We start from the raw sequence: 15,403 nt of genomic DNA, 5'->3' as shown, positions 1-15,403 counted from the left end.
CTTGAAAGTTATTTGTGTTATTTGTTTATTTTTAAAATAACTACAGTTTTGACCTTATACACAAAAGTTCCAAATTCAGAAACATTCTTGGTTTTAATTAAATATTAATTTTTTTTCCTGATATGACTTTAAATTAATTATTTCCTTCAATATTTTAAGTAACGCACGCGTTTATAAAAAAAAAGTATGATTTATAAAAAGAGCAAGATTATTTGATGGTAAATTTTTATGAAGATGTGGTGATAATCATTGTTTTGGCCACCATATTTGCTGACTTTGATCCACGTGGTGTGTCACGTTGATGTGGTTATCCAAGTTGTCTGTGAAATTATTACCAACCTTTTACTAAAATATTGTTTTGTTGACATTGACTTCAGAGGTTGCTTCTGCACATTTCCCACTTTTCTGGCACAAATAGGTTTCAATTTTTCTTTCCCTTTTTCCTTCCCATGATACCTATAAATACCCTTTTAAAAATTGTAACATTGCACCGTCTATTCTCCGCGTTTTCTGTATTTCCCTATAAGACATTGAAATTTTGTGTTTGTCTTTTCATTCTTTTTGAATTGTGTGAAGGGAACAATGAATGCACTAGCAGCCACCAACAGGAACTTCAGGTTGGCCTCTAGGCTTCTGGGACTGGATTCCAAGCTTGAGAAAAGTTTGCTCATTCCATTCAGAGAAATCAAGGCAAGTAAACCTTCAAATCGTTTGCTCTTATCATGGTTTCTTTCTTTGTTTTTTTCCACTAAAGTGTTGAAACTTTCATGCACTCATAAATGATGATCATATACCTCGATTCTTCATTAGTTGGTTCTTATTCTCTTTTGTTTTTATTAAATTTGATGTTAACATCTCAACCATAAAACCTGATATTTCAGGTAGACTGACAGCCAGATCCAACAATTCTGACATTACTTGAAAAATATTATTAAACAGGATGGTTCTTATTTGCTTACTGATTGAAAAGAGTGATGAAACTGATTTCATTCATTGAGCTACCTATTCCTCTATCAAGTTTTTATGGTTAAAAATTCAATCTTGGAAATTTTTGTAGAAACTCTTTTGTACTAAATAGCATTATGTTATGTTTGTCAAATCACCACCATTTTCTGGAGATGGCGTTGTCTTGATGACTTCTGTTTTGTGCTGACTATGTCTTTGCCAGATATGACAGAGATCAACAACTAGTGTTCTAAATCTTGTTCAATGAAAATGCAGGTTGAGTGTACCATCCCTAAAGACGATGGCACTTTGGCTACTTTTGTTGGGTTCAGGATTCAACATGATAATGCCAGAGGCCCCATGAAAGGAGGAATCAGATACCATCCTGAGGTGAATTATATTCTGACTTTCAAGTACCTTAGTTACTGAGCAACAGATCTAAATTGAAAACACAAACTAACAATAGATTTTTATCAATAACAGTGTTTACTTTTCTTTACTCTATAATTTGCACCTTTTCTGAAGAGTCAAATGCGTTTTAACTCCCTCAATTTGCGGTCAAAATTGGTCTTAATTCTTATCTTTGGTTTTCATATCTTTTAGGATTAATGAATTTCATCTTTCATCCTAGTATTTTAAATTCCATGAAGAAGAATGAAATCTACCAATTATAAAATAACATGGCGACCAAAATCATAGTTTTTAAATATAAGAACCAAAACAATTTTTTACTGAAGATTCAGCACCTAAAACACATTTGATCCTATATTGAATACTGGGATGATTCCATTAATAACCAAAGCAGCAATTGAATGGGCCTAAAAGGGCTATTATGATTGTTTATAGGTTGAGTTCTCTCATTCAATTATATGTATTGGCTTGAGTAGGTTGAACCAGATGAAGTGAATGCTTTGGCACAACTAATGACATGGAAGACAGCCGTGGCAAATATACCATATGGTGGGGCCAAAGGAGGGATAGGATGTGATCCTGCAGAATTAAGTGTGTCAGAGTTAGAGAGACTTACTAGAGTTTTCACTCAGAAAATTCATGATCTAATTGGAGTTCAGACAGATGTACCTGCACCTGATATGGGAACAGGACCACAGGTGTGTACAACAATTATGCTTTGAGAATTGTGCTTATGCATATGCTGAAGAAATTACTTGATACTAACAAATCACACTCTTACGGTATGGTTTTGATGCAGACTATGGCATGGATACTAGATGAGTATTCCAAATTTCATGGCCACTCTCCTGCAGTAGTTACTGGGAAACCTATTGTAAGCAGATTAAAACGTTTATATTTGTCATTGTAATGGCTTTTGAACTGTGCCACAACAGCACCCTATGCTAAAGAAACCAATTAGCAAAACTAGGAAAACACTTTTTCTAACACTTTCTTTATAGTTAGATTAGATTATTAGTTGAGTTTCATGTGAATTCCATTAAGGAGGGTTCCACTCCCTATTTAGTCATTCAAACAAGAATTTCAACCAGTAACAAAGATTGTGCTTAGAAATATCTGTTGATAATATTTCCCAAAACAATTCCTATCTCTAACATTTCGTGTTGAAAACAAGGATCTCGGTGGATCTCTAGGCAGAGATGCAGCCACAGGAAGGGGAGTCCTCTTTGCAACTGAGGCTTTGCTTCAGGAGCATGGGAAGAGTGTATCCGGACAACGGTTTGTCATACAGGTACTACTTGTTTTTATTATCCTTGATTTCTATGCAAAATGAAAACAACATTCATTATATGTTATATATGGACTGCAGCCTCTAACATCATGCATAGTAGTTTGAAAATAATGTCCACAACAATGACTAATAGATATATACTAGTTAAGTGTGAAAATGCTCCAAGAAATGTTCATCAATTCTTTCCTAATAATTTTGATGAATATGAGATAAAATCATACAATTAATCCTGCTGTGTCTCTTCAGGGTTTTGGAAATGTAGGGTCTTGGGCTGCCCAGTTGATCAGTGAGAAAGGTGGCATAGTTGTTGCTGTGAGTGACGTAACTGGGGCCATAAAGAATAGCAATGGTCTTGACATACCAAGCCTACTCAAGCATTCTAGAGAACACAGAGGAGTGAAAGGATTCCACGGTGGTGATGCTATTGATCCCAACTCAATATTGGTTGAAGACTGTGATGTTCTTGTGCCAGCAGCTCTTGGCGGAGTCATCAATAGGTGCTTTTACTTAACTACAAAATTCTTGTGTGCTTAGTAAATCACCAATTTCACTGTATTTCATCACATCCTACCTCACAAACTTTTTACTTTGGTCTTTGGCTTTGAACAACATTTTATTTCCAAATGTCAGCGAAAAATGTAACATAAAAGGACTAAAATGAAGTTTTTCTGCGTTACGTCACACAGGATCTTGACAATCTTCCTTGTTGCATAAATTTATTGCCTGCATTCCTCAAGCACCCTAAACATCTATCTGTGTTCAAAAGGGTATCTATAATGAATATAATCTTTTAACCTTTTTCTCTTTCTCTTTATATGGTTGAAGGGAAAATGCCAATGAGATTAAGGCCAAATTTATTGTTGAAGCAGCCAATCACCCAACTGACCCTGATGCTGATGAGGTTAGTTTGCATTGTATTCTTTCTTCTCCTTCATATAAACAAAATAAACCAATGGAAGAGAAATTAGAAGAATTATGCACTGTTTTTAACTCTTGTTTTGCAGATTCTGAAAAAGAGAGGGGTTGTGATCCTGCCAGATATATTTGCAAATTCAGGAGGAGTGACAGTTAGCTACTTTGAGTGGGTGCAGGTAACTATTTTGATAATTAACTGTTATGATCTCACATGGATTCTTATTATACTGATTTGTTATATCATGAGACATAACTGCAGATAATTACTAAAAGCAGAGTTAGAAACACACTAATTCTAATACTGTACTACTTTTCATTGGTTGAAATTGATGTGTATCCCATTAATTCTGAAATGAGAACAACTTCTCATCTTTAGTAAGATTTACATTAATTTCATTCAAGAAAAGAGACTGTCTCAAGCAAAAACTTGGAAAATCTGTTGTTAGTATTACCTTCTAACCATATTTCTCCAGGGTCTCTAAATTGCCTATACATTTTTTTTTTCTTTCATGACATAACTTTGTAACATGTCTGGTTCCAAATTCATTTACAGCTATGTTAATTCAGTTGATGAAGGCATTATAAGATTAACTAAAAATGATGATCATTGTGTTATACACAGAACATACAAGGATTCATGTGGGATGAGGAGAAGGTGAACAATGAATTAAGGAGATACATGACCAAAGGGTTCAAAGATGTGAAGGAAATGTGCCAAACCCATAATTGTGATCTTCGTATGGGTGCATTCACCCTTGCAGTTAACCGTGTGGCAAGGGCCACTGTCCTTAGAGGTTGGGAAGCTTAAACACCATAATACTATTGCTGCTTTGGACAAAGAGCTCCATTTTTCAGCCTCAGCAACATATTAGTCAACTCTAGCACATGTCTCTGAAATTGAACAAGAAAATTCATACCAATTTCATATGTTTCTTTCTTTATTTTTTGCGTCAATTATTGTATTTTTATCATTCTAAGTTTAATGATGTTAATTTTATGCCTTCGATATGTTTTTAGAGCATAATCAATATTTGAACAATGACCATTGCAAAATTTATAAACTCAAAATAGTAAGTTACAAAGGTTCGAGGCTTTTGAGCATCTTTGTCGTACGATTAGGCACTAGATTATACGATTTCTTGAAAGATTTTTCGAAAGGTTATATATTTACAAAATCCACTTTAAGGCTCTGTTTGGTAGTGTGAAATGGAAGAATGGAGAATAAAATATGGACTTGGCTGAATAAATATCTAATAAATTTATAATCTTTTAATTTTTTTATAAAACAACTTATTTTATTATAAAACAATTTAAAATTTCTATAGAAAGAGTTATTCACTACACATGATAAAAATGAATCATACCCGTATTCATAAAAAGGAATATCTTTCTGAATTTCTATATTTTCTTTATGAACCTTCAAAAATATGAAAATCTTCACGTTGTCTTTCTCCTGTATGAAAAATGACTTATGGAAATGATTTTTGAATTTTGTAATCAGCAGCTAGATTTTGTAATATGGAATCGGATTTTATAAACTATTTTTTTTTTTTTTACTTTTAAACATTGCAATTCAGAAATTATTTTTTTTGCATAAAAAAATTAAGAATTATAGAATTCAAAAGCAATTTTTTTTCGTAAAATAAGCATATACAAGGATGGTGGGACATCAAGGGGACGATGATGTCAAGGGTAGCGACAACAATGGGTTATTTTTGTTTTTTAACCACCTCCATGAGATACACATGGAAACTACGATTATACGATTATGCAGAAAGAAATGACTCCTAAATAAGTTTTCTTCAATTAAAACTTTGATGAATGTCATTTATGCACCTTAATAAAATTTGAAATTTCAATTTTACCTTTTGAAATTAAATTATCAGTTGTGTTGTGAGCATTCGGTTCGGAAATGTGCGACTTTTCAAATTGTATATTCCAGAACTTTAAAAATTACATTTTTATATTTTGAAATGTATAATCCAGAATACTAAATATGTATTCTAGAATGTACAATCTAGAATATATATTTTTGTATTTCAGATTATACATTTTAAAATGCAATTTTACTTTAAAAATATAAAACACGGGCAATTTTGTTATTTAACCACCCCATGGGGGTGCAACTTGTAACACCCCGATTTCTTTACTTTACTTACAGGCCCAAAAGAAAGACTGTATGCATAATGTTGTATCGTCAGACAGACAAAACACTTGTATCTTACATGATATATTGTTGACACCATTTTTCTTATAGTCTTTGATCACTGTCATTTTAGCACTAAACTAAAAATAGTTTAGTCTAATGTAGTGTTATACCGTCTAACATCAAAATGATGATAATATAATCTTATTTTCTTTCTGTCCATGCTAGTAATGGCTAACATGAGTTGCTAATTCCACCATTTTGAATTGGAAGTAATCTGTTCAAACTTTTATGTATTATTTAAACACAATATTTTATAATTGATTGATGATTGATATTGTCATTTTATTCTTAACGTTTGTTTTATCATGATTTTGATCTTTAGATTTGTCTGAAAAGTACTTCTAAGCATCTGACCTAAATGACAATGCTTAACATATTTGAATGCTAGGAATATATTTGAAATGTTAATTGCTATCTAAAATATGTTCGTGATGTGAGGAATATATATTTAGGAGTTTTTATAAATATGTGAGGAATATATATTTAGGAGACTATCTTAATAATTGTATATGTGAGGAATCAATATAAATGAATTTTATATGGGCATCAATATCAATCAATGATAGAATAGTATTATGCTTTTCAAAATACAAAAGAGTGAGAAGGATGTACCCCAATCCCAATTTTCCCAATTGAATCAAAAATTGTATCTCCAAATCAAATTCTTGGAGTAGTAGCATCCACCTAATCAACCCGAGTTTGGAATCTGTCTTTTTCAGCTAATAATTTATAGCAGCATGGTCAAGGAAAATAACTACCTTAGAGCCTAAAATATGGATCTAAACTTATCCAAGGCAAAAACAATAGCGAAAAATTCTTTCTCAATGGTAGTATAATTGGCTTGGGCTACATCTAAAGTCTTGGAGTCTTGGATGCATAGTAGATAGCATGAGATAGTATTTTTATCTTTTGTGATATGATAAGTCTCAATGCATAATCAGATGCATCATACATAAGCTCAAAAGGAAACGTCCAGTCAGTTGGTTGAATGATGGGGGTGTGATAAGAGTTGTCTTTAGGAAATGAAATGCCTCTCCATATTGTTCTCCAAAGTCAAATGGAACATCCTTTTGAGGAAAAGCAATCATGTTAAAACTCTAGATGAACTATCTATAGAAATTTGGATGTCCAAGAAAAGACCTAACCTCTCGAACAAAAGAGGTGTAAGGTAAATGTGATGGAGTTCTCCTCGAATCATTCTTCGGTTAAAATTGATTTATGGATGAAGATAGGGAAGGCAACAAAAGTACTGAATCAAATGCATGTATGAATAATAGGAGAATATTGCTAGGAAGAATATTAGGACAACCTGCTAGCTATTTCTTTAGGCTTCTTAACTAAGAAAGTGATAGCAAGAGATTAGAGAGACTAAGAGAGGAATTTTGAAACCAATTTGGTAGAAATTCAATACTCATTCATAGTCTAAATGTTACAAAGTAAGCACTCTTATTTACAGTGTTTAAGTCTTACAAAGATGACTCTTCGACTCCTAAGTCCTTTCCATTAATGGAATAACATGTGGCACTTGAAGTCCTCTCCATTAGCATAATGACATGTGACAATACTTGCTTCAAGAAACTCTCCAATAAGAAGATGACAAATGGCACCAAGGACTTGAAGAGTCATGAAGGAAGCGCTTATGAGGAGAAGACATCTGGCACTTGAAGAGGAAATTTGGAAGAATGAAGAGTGCCTACTTGGAGCAATTAAAATGGTGCCATGTGGAGTCTTGATAGGAGGCCATGTGGATGTTTAACTTGGCCTTAAGTTGTAGAACTTAAGGCCAAACATCCTATTCTACTTGGCCCATAATACAAGGCCCAAAATCCTATTCTACTTTATACTATTTTTATAGACAGAGGTCTTGTAATTTTTATGATTCCAAAATCTTCTAGTGTGATTTTCTTCTAAGCGGCCTAAATGCCTTATTGGAGGCCCAAAAAATCCCAATTGGGCTTAAGCTCATAATAAATTCTTAATCAAATTTCTAGATCTGTGATCTCTTTATTCTCGATTGCAGTCTCTCAAATGGGTTCCATCAAAATGCGATATAACATTCAGTTTAACAGGGTTTACCTAGATCCTTTCACAAAAATTATATGGCCTAAAACGGCGCCTTGTGAAACCATAAAATGACATTTTTCATAGTTCAAAACAAGGTTATTCATTATGCATATATCAAGCACCTCAATAAGATTGGTCTAAAATTCATCAAAAGAGGAGCCATAAATACTGAAATCAAACATGAAAATTTCTATGCAATGATCAATCAAATTAGAAAAGATACTCTTCATGTAGCGTTGGAAAGTCCCAGGGGCATTGTACAAACCAAAATGCATCATTCTATAGGCAAATGTTCCAAAGGGGCAGGTGCAGGTAGTCTTGTGTTGATCTTTTGGTACAATACAAATTTAGAAATAAACAGTAAAACACTGAGAGAAATAGTAATGTGTGTTACTTTATAGACACCCAAGTATTTAATCAATGAAATAAAGGGGAAAATGTTCCTTTTGCATGGCTTGATTCAAGCATTTATAGTCAATTGAAACTTGGACTATTCTGCACTCTCTTGGGAATGAGTTCATCGTGTTCATTCTTTACCACTATTGATACAAACCAAGCCAAGAAGGAGATGACCAAGGAAGCACATTCCCATTCACACCATGAGTAGTCATCTCAACAATCAAGTGAAGACCTCACCAAGGATCTAGCAGACCTCACCAGAGGAAGAAATGGACAAAAACCAGAGCATCTAATGTTCTTCCTGCTAGTCTTCTTAAGAATTAAACAAGTTGTAAATAAATTGGGCTCACTCTAGGGGTCCAAATAGCAAGATAAGCTAAAGTAGGTTCATATAGCATAATATGGGAGGTGTGCTTATCACTTTAGCTTGTTTTTGACCTAGTTTCTAGAAGAACAAACCTAAGGTGTGGTTTGACTTAGTCAAACCCTAAAGGCAACCCCATTTTTAGGTTTCCCATCCTACCCTTGCTTATTGTTTTCCAAGGCACCATCTCCTATAAATAGGGTGTCATACTCCTTGTATTTTACATGTTAATTTTGAAGAGAAAAGTTACTCTGCACAAATTGTGTGAGAAATGTGTGAGGTTTGAATCCTCTTAGCTAGGTCTTATCTTGAGTGGTGTGAGACTCTCAATTGGCGGTCCTTCACTCATCTTGGTGGCTACCACACCCCAAGTGGCATGAATCCCTCTCACAACCACTCCATAAGCTAATCTTCTTCCACTATTTTCAACTCATTTCCATTTCATATATGTCTTTGTTTTGCTTTAGCTAAATGCTTATGGTTCATCATTTGGTTCGGCCTTGACCACAATTGATGTTTACCTTATTGCTATGTCCATTCTACATTGCATTCCATCTATCACTTTGTAATTGATTTTCATCTTTGCCTTTGTGAATTGCACTTTCACATTTACTTAAACATTTGGTTATGTTCGTGTCTAGTGGTAATCTTCCTTAGGTTTTCACCATAAATTGCTAAAATCCCTACTCTAAGTAAAAGTGTCACCATAAAATGGAACCATCTAAAAATCAACTCACATCAACTATTCTCCTAGATATCTTGGAAACAACTTGAACCGGACTCATCCAAAATGTTGTCAGAGAGAAGGCATATAATACGATCTTGTAGAAACTTGGTGGCCTATTTTTTCACCACATCAAGAATTTGTGGATTAAACCTACGTTGAGGCTATCTCAATAGTTTCGTCCCTTTGTCCAACAGAATACAATACATACAGATCGAAAGGTTAATACTTGTGATATCTGTGAGCGTCAACCGATAACCTTCTTACACTCTCCAATCACTTGTAACAAGTTCTTCTCTTGTTCATCATAGATTAGTGGAAATAATCATTGAAAGTTTCTCCCCTATATCCAAATAAGCATACTTGAGATGATTAAGGAGCGACTTCAGTTCTAGTGATGGTGGTTGGACAATATATGATAAAATTCTAATGTTGAGAGTGACAAGTGTCATAATTCATTAATATTTCATACAAAAAGATAGACACTTATGGACTTTAATTGATAAAAAAATATAATTCAATCTCTAATTTAGAAATTTTAACCTTTTTACATATTTTTGGATTATGAGATGAATAAGAATTATTTATTCCCAATTTTGTGTTATTTACCGAAATTTATGAAGCATATAAATATATAAGGAGTATTTATAAGTATGTGAGGAATCAATATGAATGATTTTTATATGCGCATCAATATCAATCGAGACTGAATATTATGATCTTTTGAAAAATACGGAACAGTGAGAAGGATGAACATCAATCCCAATTTTCTCAATTGACTCATACACATCTTTTACTTTGCTCTATTTAATTTCTTGCAAACTCATCATACACACAACTTTCCAACAAACCTGTACAAATTCTCTTATATTTAGTGAACATTATACTTGAGAATTTAACTATTCCTTGTGGGTTTTATATCCGTACTTAGGGACAAATTATTAATTCTGACATGGTACACTTACCGTAAAATAGTCATAAAAGAGAAACTTTAGCAACCTTCAAAGCAACAAAATTAGACTCGTCCATCGTTGTTGAGTATTTATCAAGAACTCCTACTTCAGTTGCAGAACTTGCACAACACAAGTTAGAACAGTTTATATTGACATCTGTCTAGTTAGAAAATTAGAAAAATCACAATCTCCTAGAAAATCCAACATATTATTGTCCACAATAACATCCAGAATGTTAAGACGATACACAAAATAATCTTTAACGAGATGTTTAATAGCTTATAGGACGTTAAATTGGACTAGATTGTCTCCAAAATCCTTAGTTAAGGTGTCTGCATGAGCTCCAATCTTGGTTCAGGCTATTTGCAAGAAAGGTCTGCCCAAAATGATGGTAGTGACACTAATGTGCAAATCTCCTACACCCATATTCAAAATGTAGAAATCTGCAGGAAAAACACTTGGATAAGTACATCTTCTATAAGTCCTAGAGGTTGGTGGAGCTTTTGGTAGCCAGTTGAATAATAACACATGTGGGTTTCAGAGGACCAAGAGACAACGAGGTAAACACATATAAAGGCATAACATTTTTTAGAGTGTTTTTCTCACTTGTTGAGAGGTCTTAGTCTCAAGGGGAGATTAAAACTTACTTGGAGAGGTGTGTAATACTTGTGTACTTGGAGAGGTGCAAAATATTTGTGTACCTGGAGAGATGTAGAATACTTGTGTTAATAAAGGCTCTTAAGCGGGTTGCTTAAGGGAACTGGGCGTAGTCCAAGTTGTGGGTGAACCAGTATAAATTTTGTGAGTCATTTTCTCTCTCTCTCTCTTACTCTCTCTCCCTTTATTTGGCTTGATATTTTTGCAGGTACCAAAAATTGTTGATTTTATGAAATTTAAGGTTGTTCCAGATAATTGATTAACCCAATTTTTAAGCGATTAATAACATTTTGATTTGATATTTTTTACATTTTTTTTTTCTCTAGCACATGCTATGTTATATGATCTTATATCTTTTGTATAATTCCCCAGGGGGAGATTTAGGCATGATTGTTAGAACCGAGACGGTCCTGCCTGATGTAGAGTCGAGTCGACCGGGCCGTTGTTGAGCCAAGTCGGATGGGTTGAAGTCAAGCCAAGTGGGCCCGAGTCCATGTGGAGCCGAGTTGGTTCGGGCCCATGTCGAGTCGAGTCAGTCCGAGCCGACTCAGTTTGACATCGGTCCAGACCGACTCGGCTCCACATGGACTCGGAACAACTCAAACTCAACTTCGACCCAGACCGACTCAACTCGACATCGACCAAGATTGACTCGACTCGACAACGACTTGACATCGGCCCGAATCGAGTTAGCTCAACATCGACCCAGACTGACTGGTCTTGACATGGGCTAGGAACAACTCGGCTCAACTTCGACCTGGACTGACTTGGCTCGATATCAGCCAGGATAAACTCGACTCGACAACGACTTGACATCGACCAGGACCAATTCGGCTCGACATAGGTCCGAGCCGAATTTGTTCGACATGGGTCGGGCCTTCTTGGCTCGACTTTGGCCCGGACCAACTCGACCTGACATCGGTCAGGACTGACTTAGCTCGACAACAACTCGATATGGGCTTGGGCCGACACAGCTCGATCTCAGTCTGAGCCGACTGAGTTTGACATGGGTTCGAACCGACTCAACTCGACATCGGCTCAGGAAGACTCCAGTCGACATCGGCCTGGGTTAACCGAGCTCAATAGAGATACGAGATGACTCGGTTCAACATGGGTCCGAGTCGACTTGTCTCGACATGGGCCCGGTCGACTTGCGTGACATTGGTGCGGTGCCGACTTGACTTAGGCTTGTGCCTACTCATCTCGACTTGGGCTAGGGTTAACTCGTCTCGACTTTGACCTGGACTGACTCTACTCGACTTTTGCATGGGCTGACTGGGCTCGAGATTGGCCCTGACTGTCTCGGCTCGACTTTGGCCAAAACCGAATCGGCTTGACTTTGGCCGGGCTGACTAGGCTCGACATAGACTCATGTTCACTTTGCTTGACCTAGGGATGAATTGACTTGGTTCAACCTAGACCGGGGTCAAGTCAAAATCCAATCCAAAATTCATTTTGGATAATCCAAAAATATATTCAATTTATATCTAATTCATATCCAAATAAATAAATTAGTCTTAAAATAAATAAAAAATTTAAATTTAAGATAAATTTATTTAAATGAATTAATAATAATATAAAATAATAATTATGAATTGAATTTGAGAGATATTTTTGTTCACCCATTAATTAGAAAAAAGGATAAATATATTAAGTTTTCACTTTCTTATTTTATTTATATTTTTATTTTCATCCATTCATCCAACCCTTCCATTCTTTCTTACATCTAATCCTTCATTAATTTAATTTTCCAAAAAAAGGGAAACAATGTCAATGGATTAGTAGAATATCTGGATTAAAAAAAAGCAAACGTTGTTTTAACACTAAACCAAAGTAGTATATTTTCTTCTATTGATAGCAAAGAAGCCATTAAGAGCCAAAACATTTAAAGTAAAGTTTACTTTTTTTTTTGTATGAAATCATATGATGGTGTGAGCTGGCCCCAATATTTAATGCTTATCTTCTACATGCACGCCAACCTCCAAAGTTGACTCCCTATGAAAAATTACAAATACGCGCATACTTTATCAGCATATGATGGATAAATTAATAATTTATTCAACTCACGTAAATCAATTATTTTATACATAATAGATATACTAAAATATTTAACGCACCTGTTTCATTTCAAGTTAAATTTTAATTTTCTAGTTAATTTAAAACAATTTATATGCGCAATCATATTTATCTGTACTAACTTTTCAGTAATCTTATTTTTTAAAATTAAATATTGTTTTCTATCTTTATACTACAACTGAAATTGGTTTTTATTTTTAATTTAAAATTTAAACTTTCTCTTTGTAACAAGAAAATTATTAAATTAGATTTTTACAAGTATTTTTTATATAATACACAAGTTTTTAGTGTTGAGTATTGTAATAATATAACAGTCAATAATTTTTTATTATAAATATTTTAAAATACGAAAAATATATTTTATTTTATTAAAAAAACTAATGACTAGTTTTAATAGAATTTTCTTTTTAAGTACCTATTTTACTTTCTAATAAAAAAGTTGAAAACTCATTGCTAAATATTTAAAAGATAAATATTATTGCAAATATTAACTAACATCCCGTGTATCTAGCGATAATAATAGATCAATTTGAAATAAAATCTTTATACATTACTATTATTATTATTATATTAAGAATTTTGTGTATGATTGGCCAAAAAAGCTGACCCAATATACAAACGCAAGAAGCAGTTGGAGAAGGTAGCTTTTGACATTGTAAACAACTCTCGTTCTCAAGCAAACTATTCCCAAAGTCACGAAGTGGTTGTTCAGAATTTTCTTTTTCCAAACAAAGACAAGGGAACAACTCAACACGTTCTGGTTTTTCTCAGACACCCCTTTTACTATTTCCCATTTCCTTCTTAAAAAAACACAAACCCAACATTCTCGTACCCTTCATCCTTCCTGGGCTGTCAACCATTTTCCCTCTTTCGTTTCCGATCGCCGAAAAATCATACCTTGAAATTCAAACTTTTTTTTGGTTGAGGCGTGTCGTCAGAGATGTGCCCTTTGAGGTTTATCTTGGTCTTCTTCTCCGCCGTGCTAGCCGGTTATTTTGCGTGGAAAACAGTGCGTTCTGACCCGAAGATCGAGGTGTTTTCTGAGGATTCTTCTGAAGAAGATAAATCCTCCAAGAAGGAAGCTTTTGATTTCAGAAAGGTACCCTCAAAATCATGTTGTTTCTACAATGATCCTCGTTAGAAAATAGGACAAACCAATTCATCTAATGAAATTTTAGATTAGTTACGTAGGAAGAACAATTGGGGTTGTTAAGGTTGCTGTATAATTTTTCAAAGACAGCTTAATGGTTTTTTTTAGATTAAAAAATTAATGTCCGACAGCAGTTAAGTTAATTTTTGTTTTAATGCAAAATTTCTGTGGTTGATATTTATGATTTTTAAGGATTTACGAGAGTTGACTTTTTTTTCTTTCAAAAAGATAGGCTACGAAATTCGGGTTTTGAGAAGTTTAGGGACATTTAAGTTAACTTGTTTGATTCAACATTTCTACAACTGGTATTGAGTTTGTGTAATTTTCATTTTAATGGATTTCTGCGAATTTGGGTTTGAGTTCACCGGAGAAAGTTTGCATTTTTCTTGCATATTATATTTTTGCACTATTTTTAATGAATACAAGATTCTGGTTTAAGGTTTATGTTGGAACAGATTTAGAGATTGTTAGATAGGGGAGATGGAATAAACTCCCTTGTGAATTGGTTAATTATTTTAAAACACAATTTCTATAGTTGTTGATATCTGTGATATTTGAGGATAATAATGTGCTTAGCACAGAGGTTTTTATTGTAAGAAATTCAGAGATTTTGTTGTGGGGGTTTAGTTTATTGATGAGAATGTTGATTTATTTTTCAGATGATTGAGAATGGATTTTGGATTTTGGTTGATATGGCTAGTGGGAAGTATCTGTGGAGGAATTTGAGGCCAACCAACAAAGATGCTGAATTGAAGAGCTCTTAATAGGGACCCTCTTCTTTAACCATGACTCTTTGTTTCTGATTTGTCTTGTGCAAACCTAAAGCAAAATCTTGTGTTCTCACTTCTTTTTGTGGGTTCAAGAATATATTTTCTGGATATTCTCTCTGGTTTCAAACCCTTATATATCACTCATTATCTCATCTCTATCTTTACATTTTTCTTTTACTTCCATTTCCATTTCCATGGCTTAACATGTGGCAAACTGAGACATCGATTTAGTTTATGAGATTCAAGAACCCTAGATATTGTTTGATAAGGTCATTAGAAAATGTTCACTCTTATTATTTAATCTGTTTCTTTTTGAGATTTGGATAATCGTTAGAAATGACACGTTGACAAGAAAAAATATTTTATAAAAATCGGTTCAAACCTTTATTTATAAATAATATTTTGATATAAATAGGTATAAATTTCATTTTATTAATAAAAAAATTTATAAAACTAAATTAAAATGAAAGTTTAT

At 33.9% G+C, this 15,403-nt stretch overlaps 2 protein-coding genes across 2 annotated transcripts; both read left to right on the top strand.

Moving 5' to 3' along the window:
- Positions 1 to 355: 355 nt before the first annotated feature.
- On the top strand, positions 356 to 4,644 carry LOC137837390 (glutamate dehydrogenase 1). The gene is made up of 10 exons (XM_068646364.1): positions 356 to 418; positions 577 to 690; positions 1,222 to 1,335; positions 1,833 to 2,054; positions 2,156 to 2,230; positions 2,531 to 2,647; positions 2,894 to 3,144; positions 3,473 to 3,548; positions 3,652 to 3,738; positions 4,185 to 4,644. Exons 2-10 carry the CDS (start codon positions 583 to 585, stop codon positions 4,368 to 4,370), a joined length of 1,236 nt encoding a protein of 411 aa, XP_068502465.1. The 5' UTR covers positions 356 to 418; positions 577 to 582; the 3' UTR covers positions 4,371 to 4,644.
- A 9,012-nt stretch (positions 4,645 to 13,656) lies between these two features.
- Positions 13,657 to 15,080, top strand: LOC137837389 (uncharacterized). The gene is made up of 2 exons (XM_068646363.1): positions 13,657 to 14,107; positions 14,818 to 15,080. The coding sequence occupies exons 1-2, from the start codon at positions 13,949 to 13,951 to the stop codon at positions 14,920 to 14,922; spliced, it is 264 nt and encodes an 87-aa protein (XP_068502464.1). The 5' UTR covers positions 13,657 to 13,948; the 3' UTR covers positions 14,923 to 15,080.
- Positions 15,081 to 15,403: the final 323 nt, after the last annotated feature.

Source organism: Phaseolus vulgaris, chromosome 4 (assembly GCF_000499845.2).
Source record: "Phaseolus vulgaris cultivar G19833 chromosome 4, P. vulgaris v2.0, whole genome shotgun sequence".
Classification (NCBI taxonomy): Eukaryota; Viridiplantae; Streptophyta; class Magnoliopsida; order Fabales; family Fabaceae; genus Phaseolus; species Phaseolus vulgaris.
The sequence above is the reverse complement of the archived record's forward strand: the minus strand, read 5'-3'. Positions and strand labels throughout refer to the sequence as shown.

Coding starts and splice junctions, on each gene's coding strand:
- LOC137837389 (XM_068646363.1), top strand. CDS start 13,949: ATGTGCCCTTTGAGGTTTATCTTGGTCTTCTTCTCCGCCGTGCTAGCC. Junction 14,108..14,817: donor AAGCTTTTGATTTCAGAAAG/GTACCCTCAAAA, acceptor TTTATTTTTCAG/ATGATTGAGAATGGATTTTG.
- LOC137837390 (XM_068646364.1), top strand. CDS start 583: ATGAATGCACTAGCAGCCACCAACAGGAACTTCAGGTTGGCCTCTAGG. Junction 2,055..2,155: donor ATATGGGAACAGGACCACAG/GTGTGTACAACA, acceptor GTTTTGATGCAG/ACTATGGCATGGATACTAGA. Junction 2,648..2,893: donor GACAACGGTTTGTCATACAG/GTACTACTTGTT, acceptor GTGTCTCTTCAG/GGTTTTGGAAATGTAGGGTC.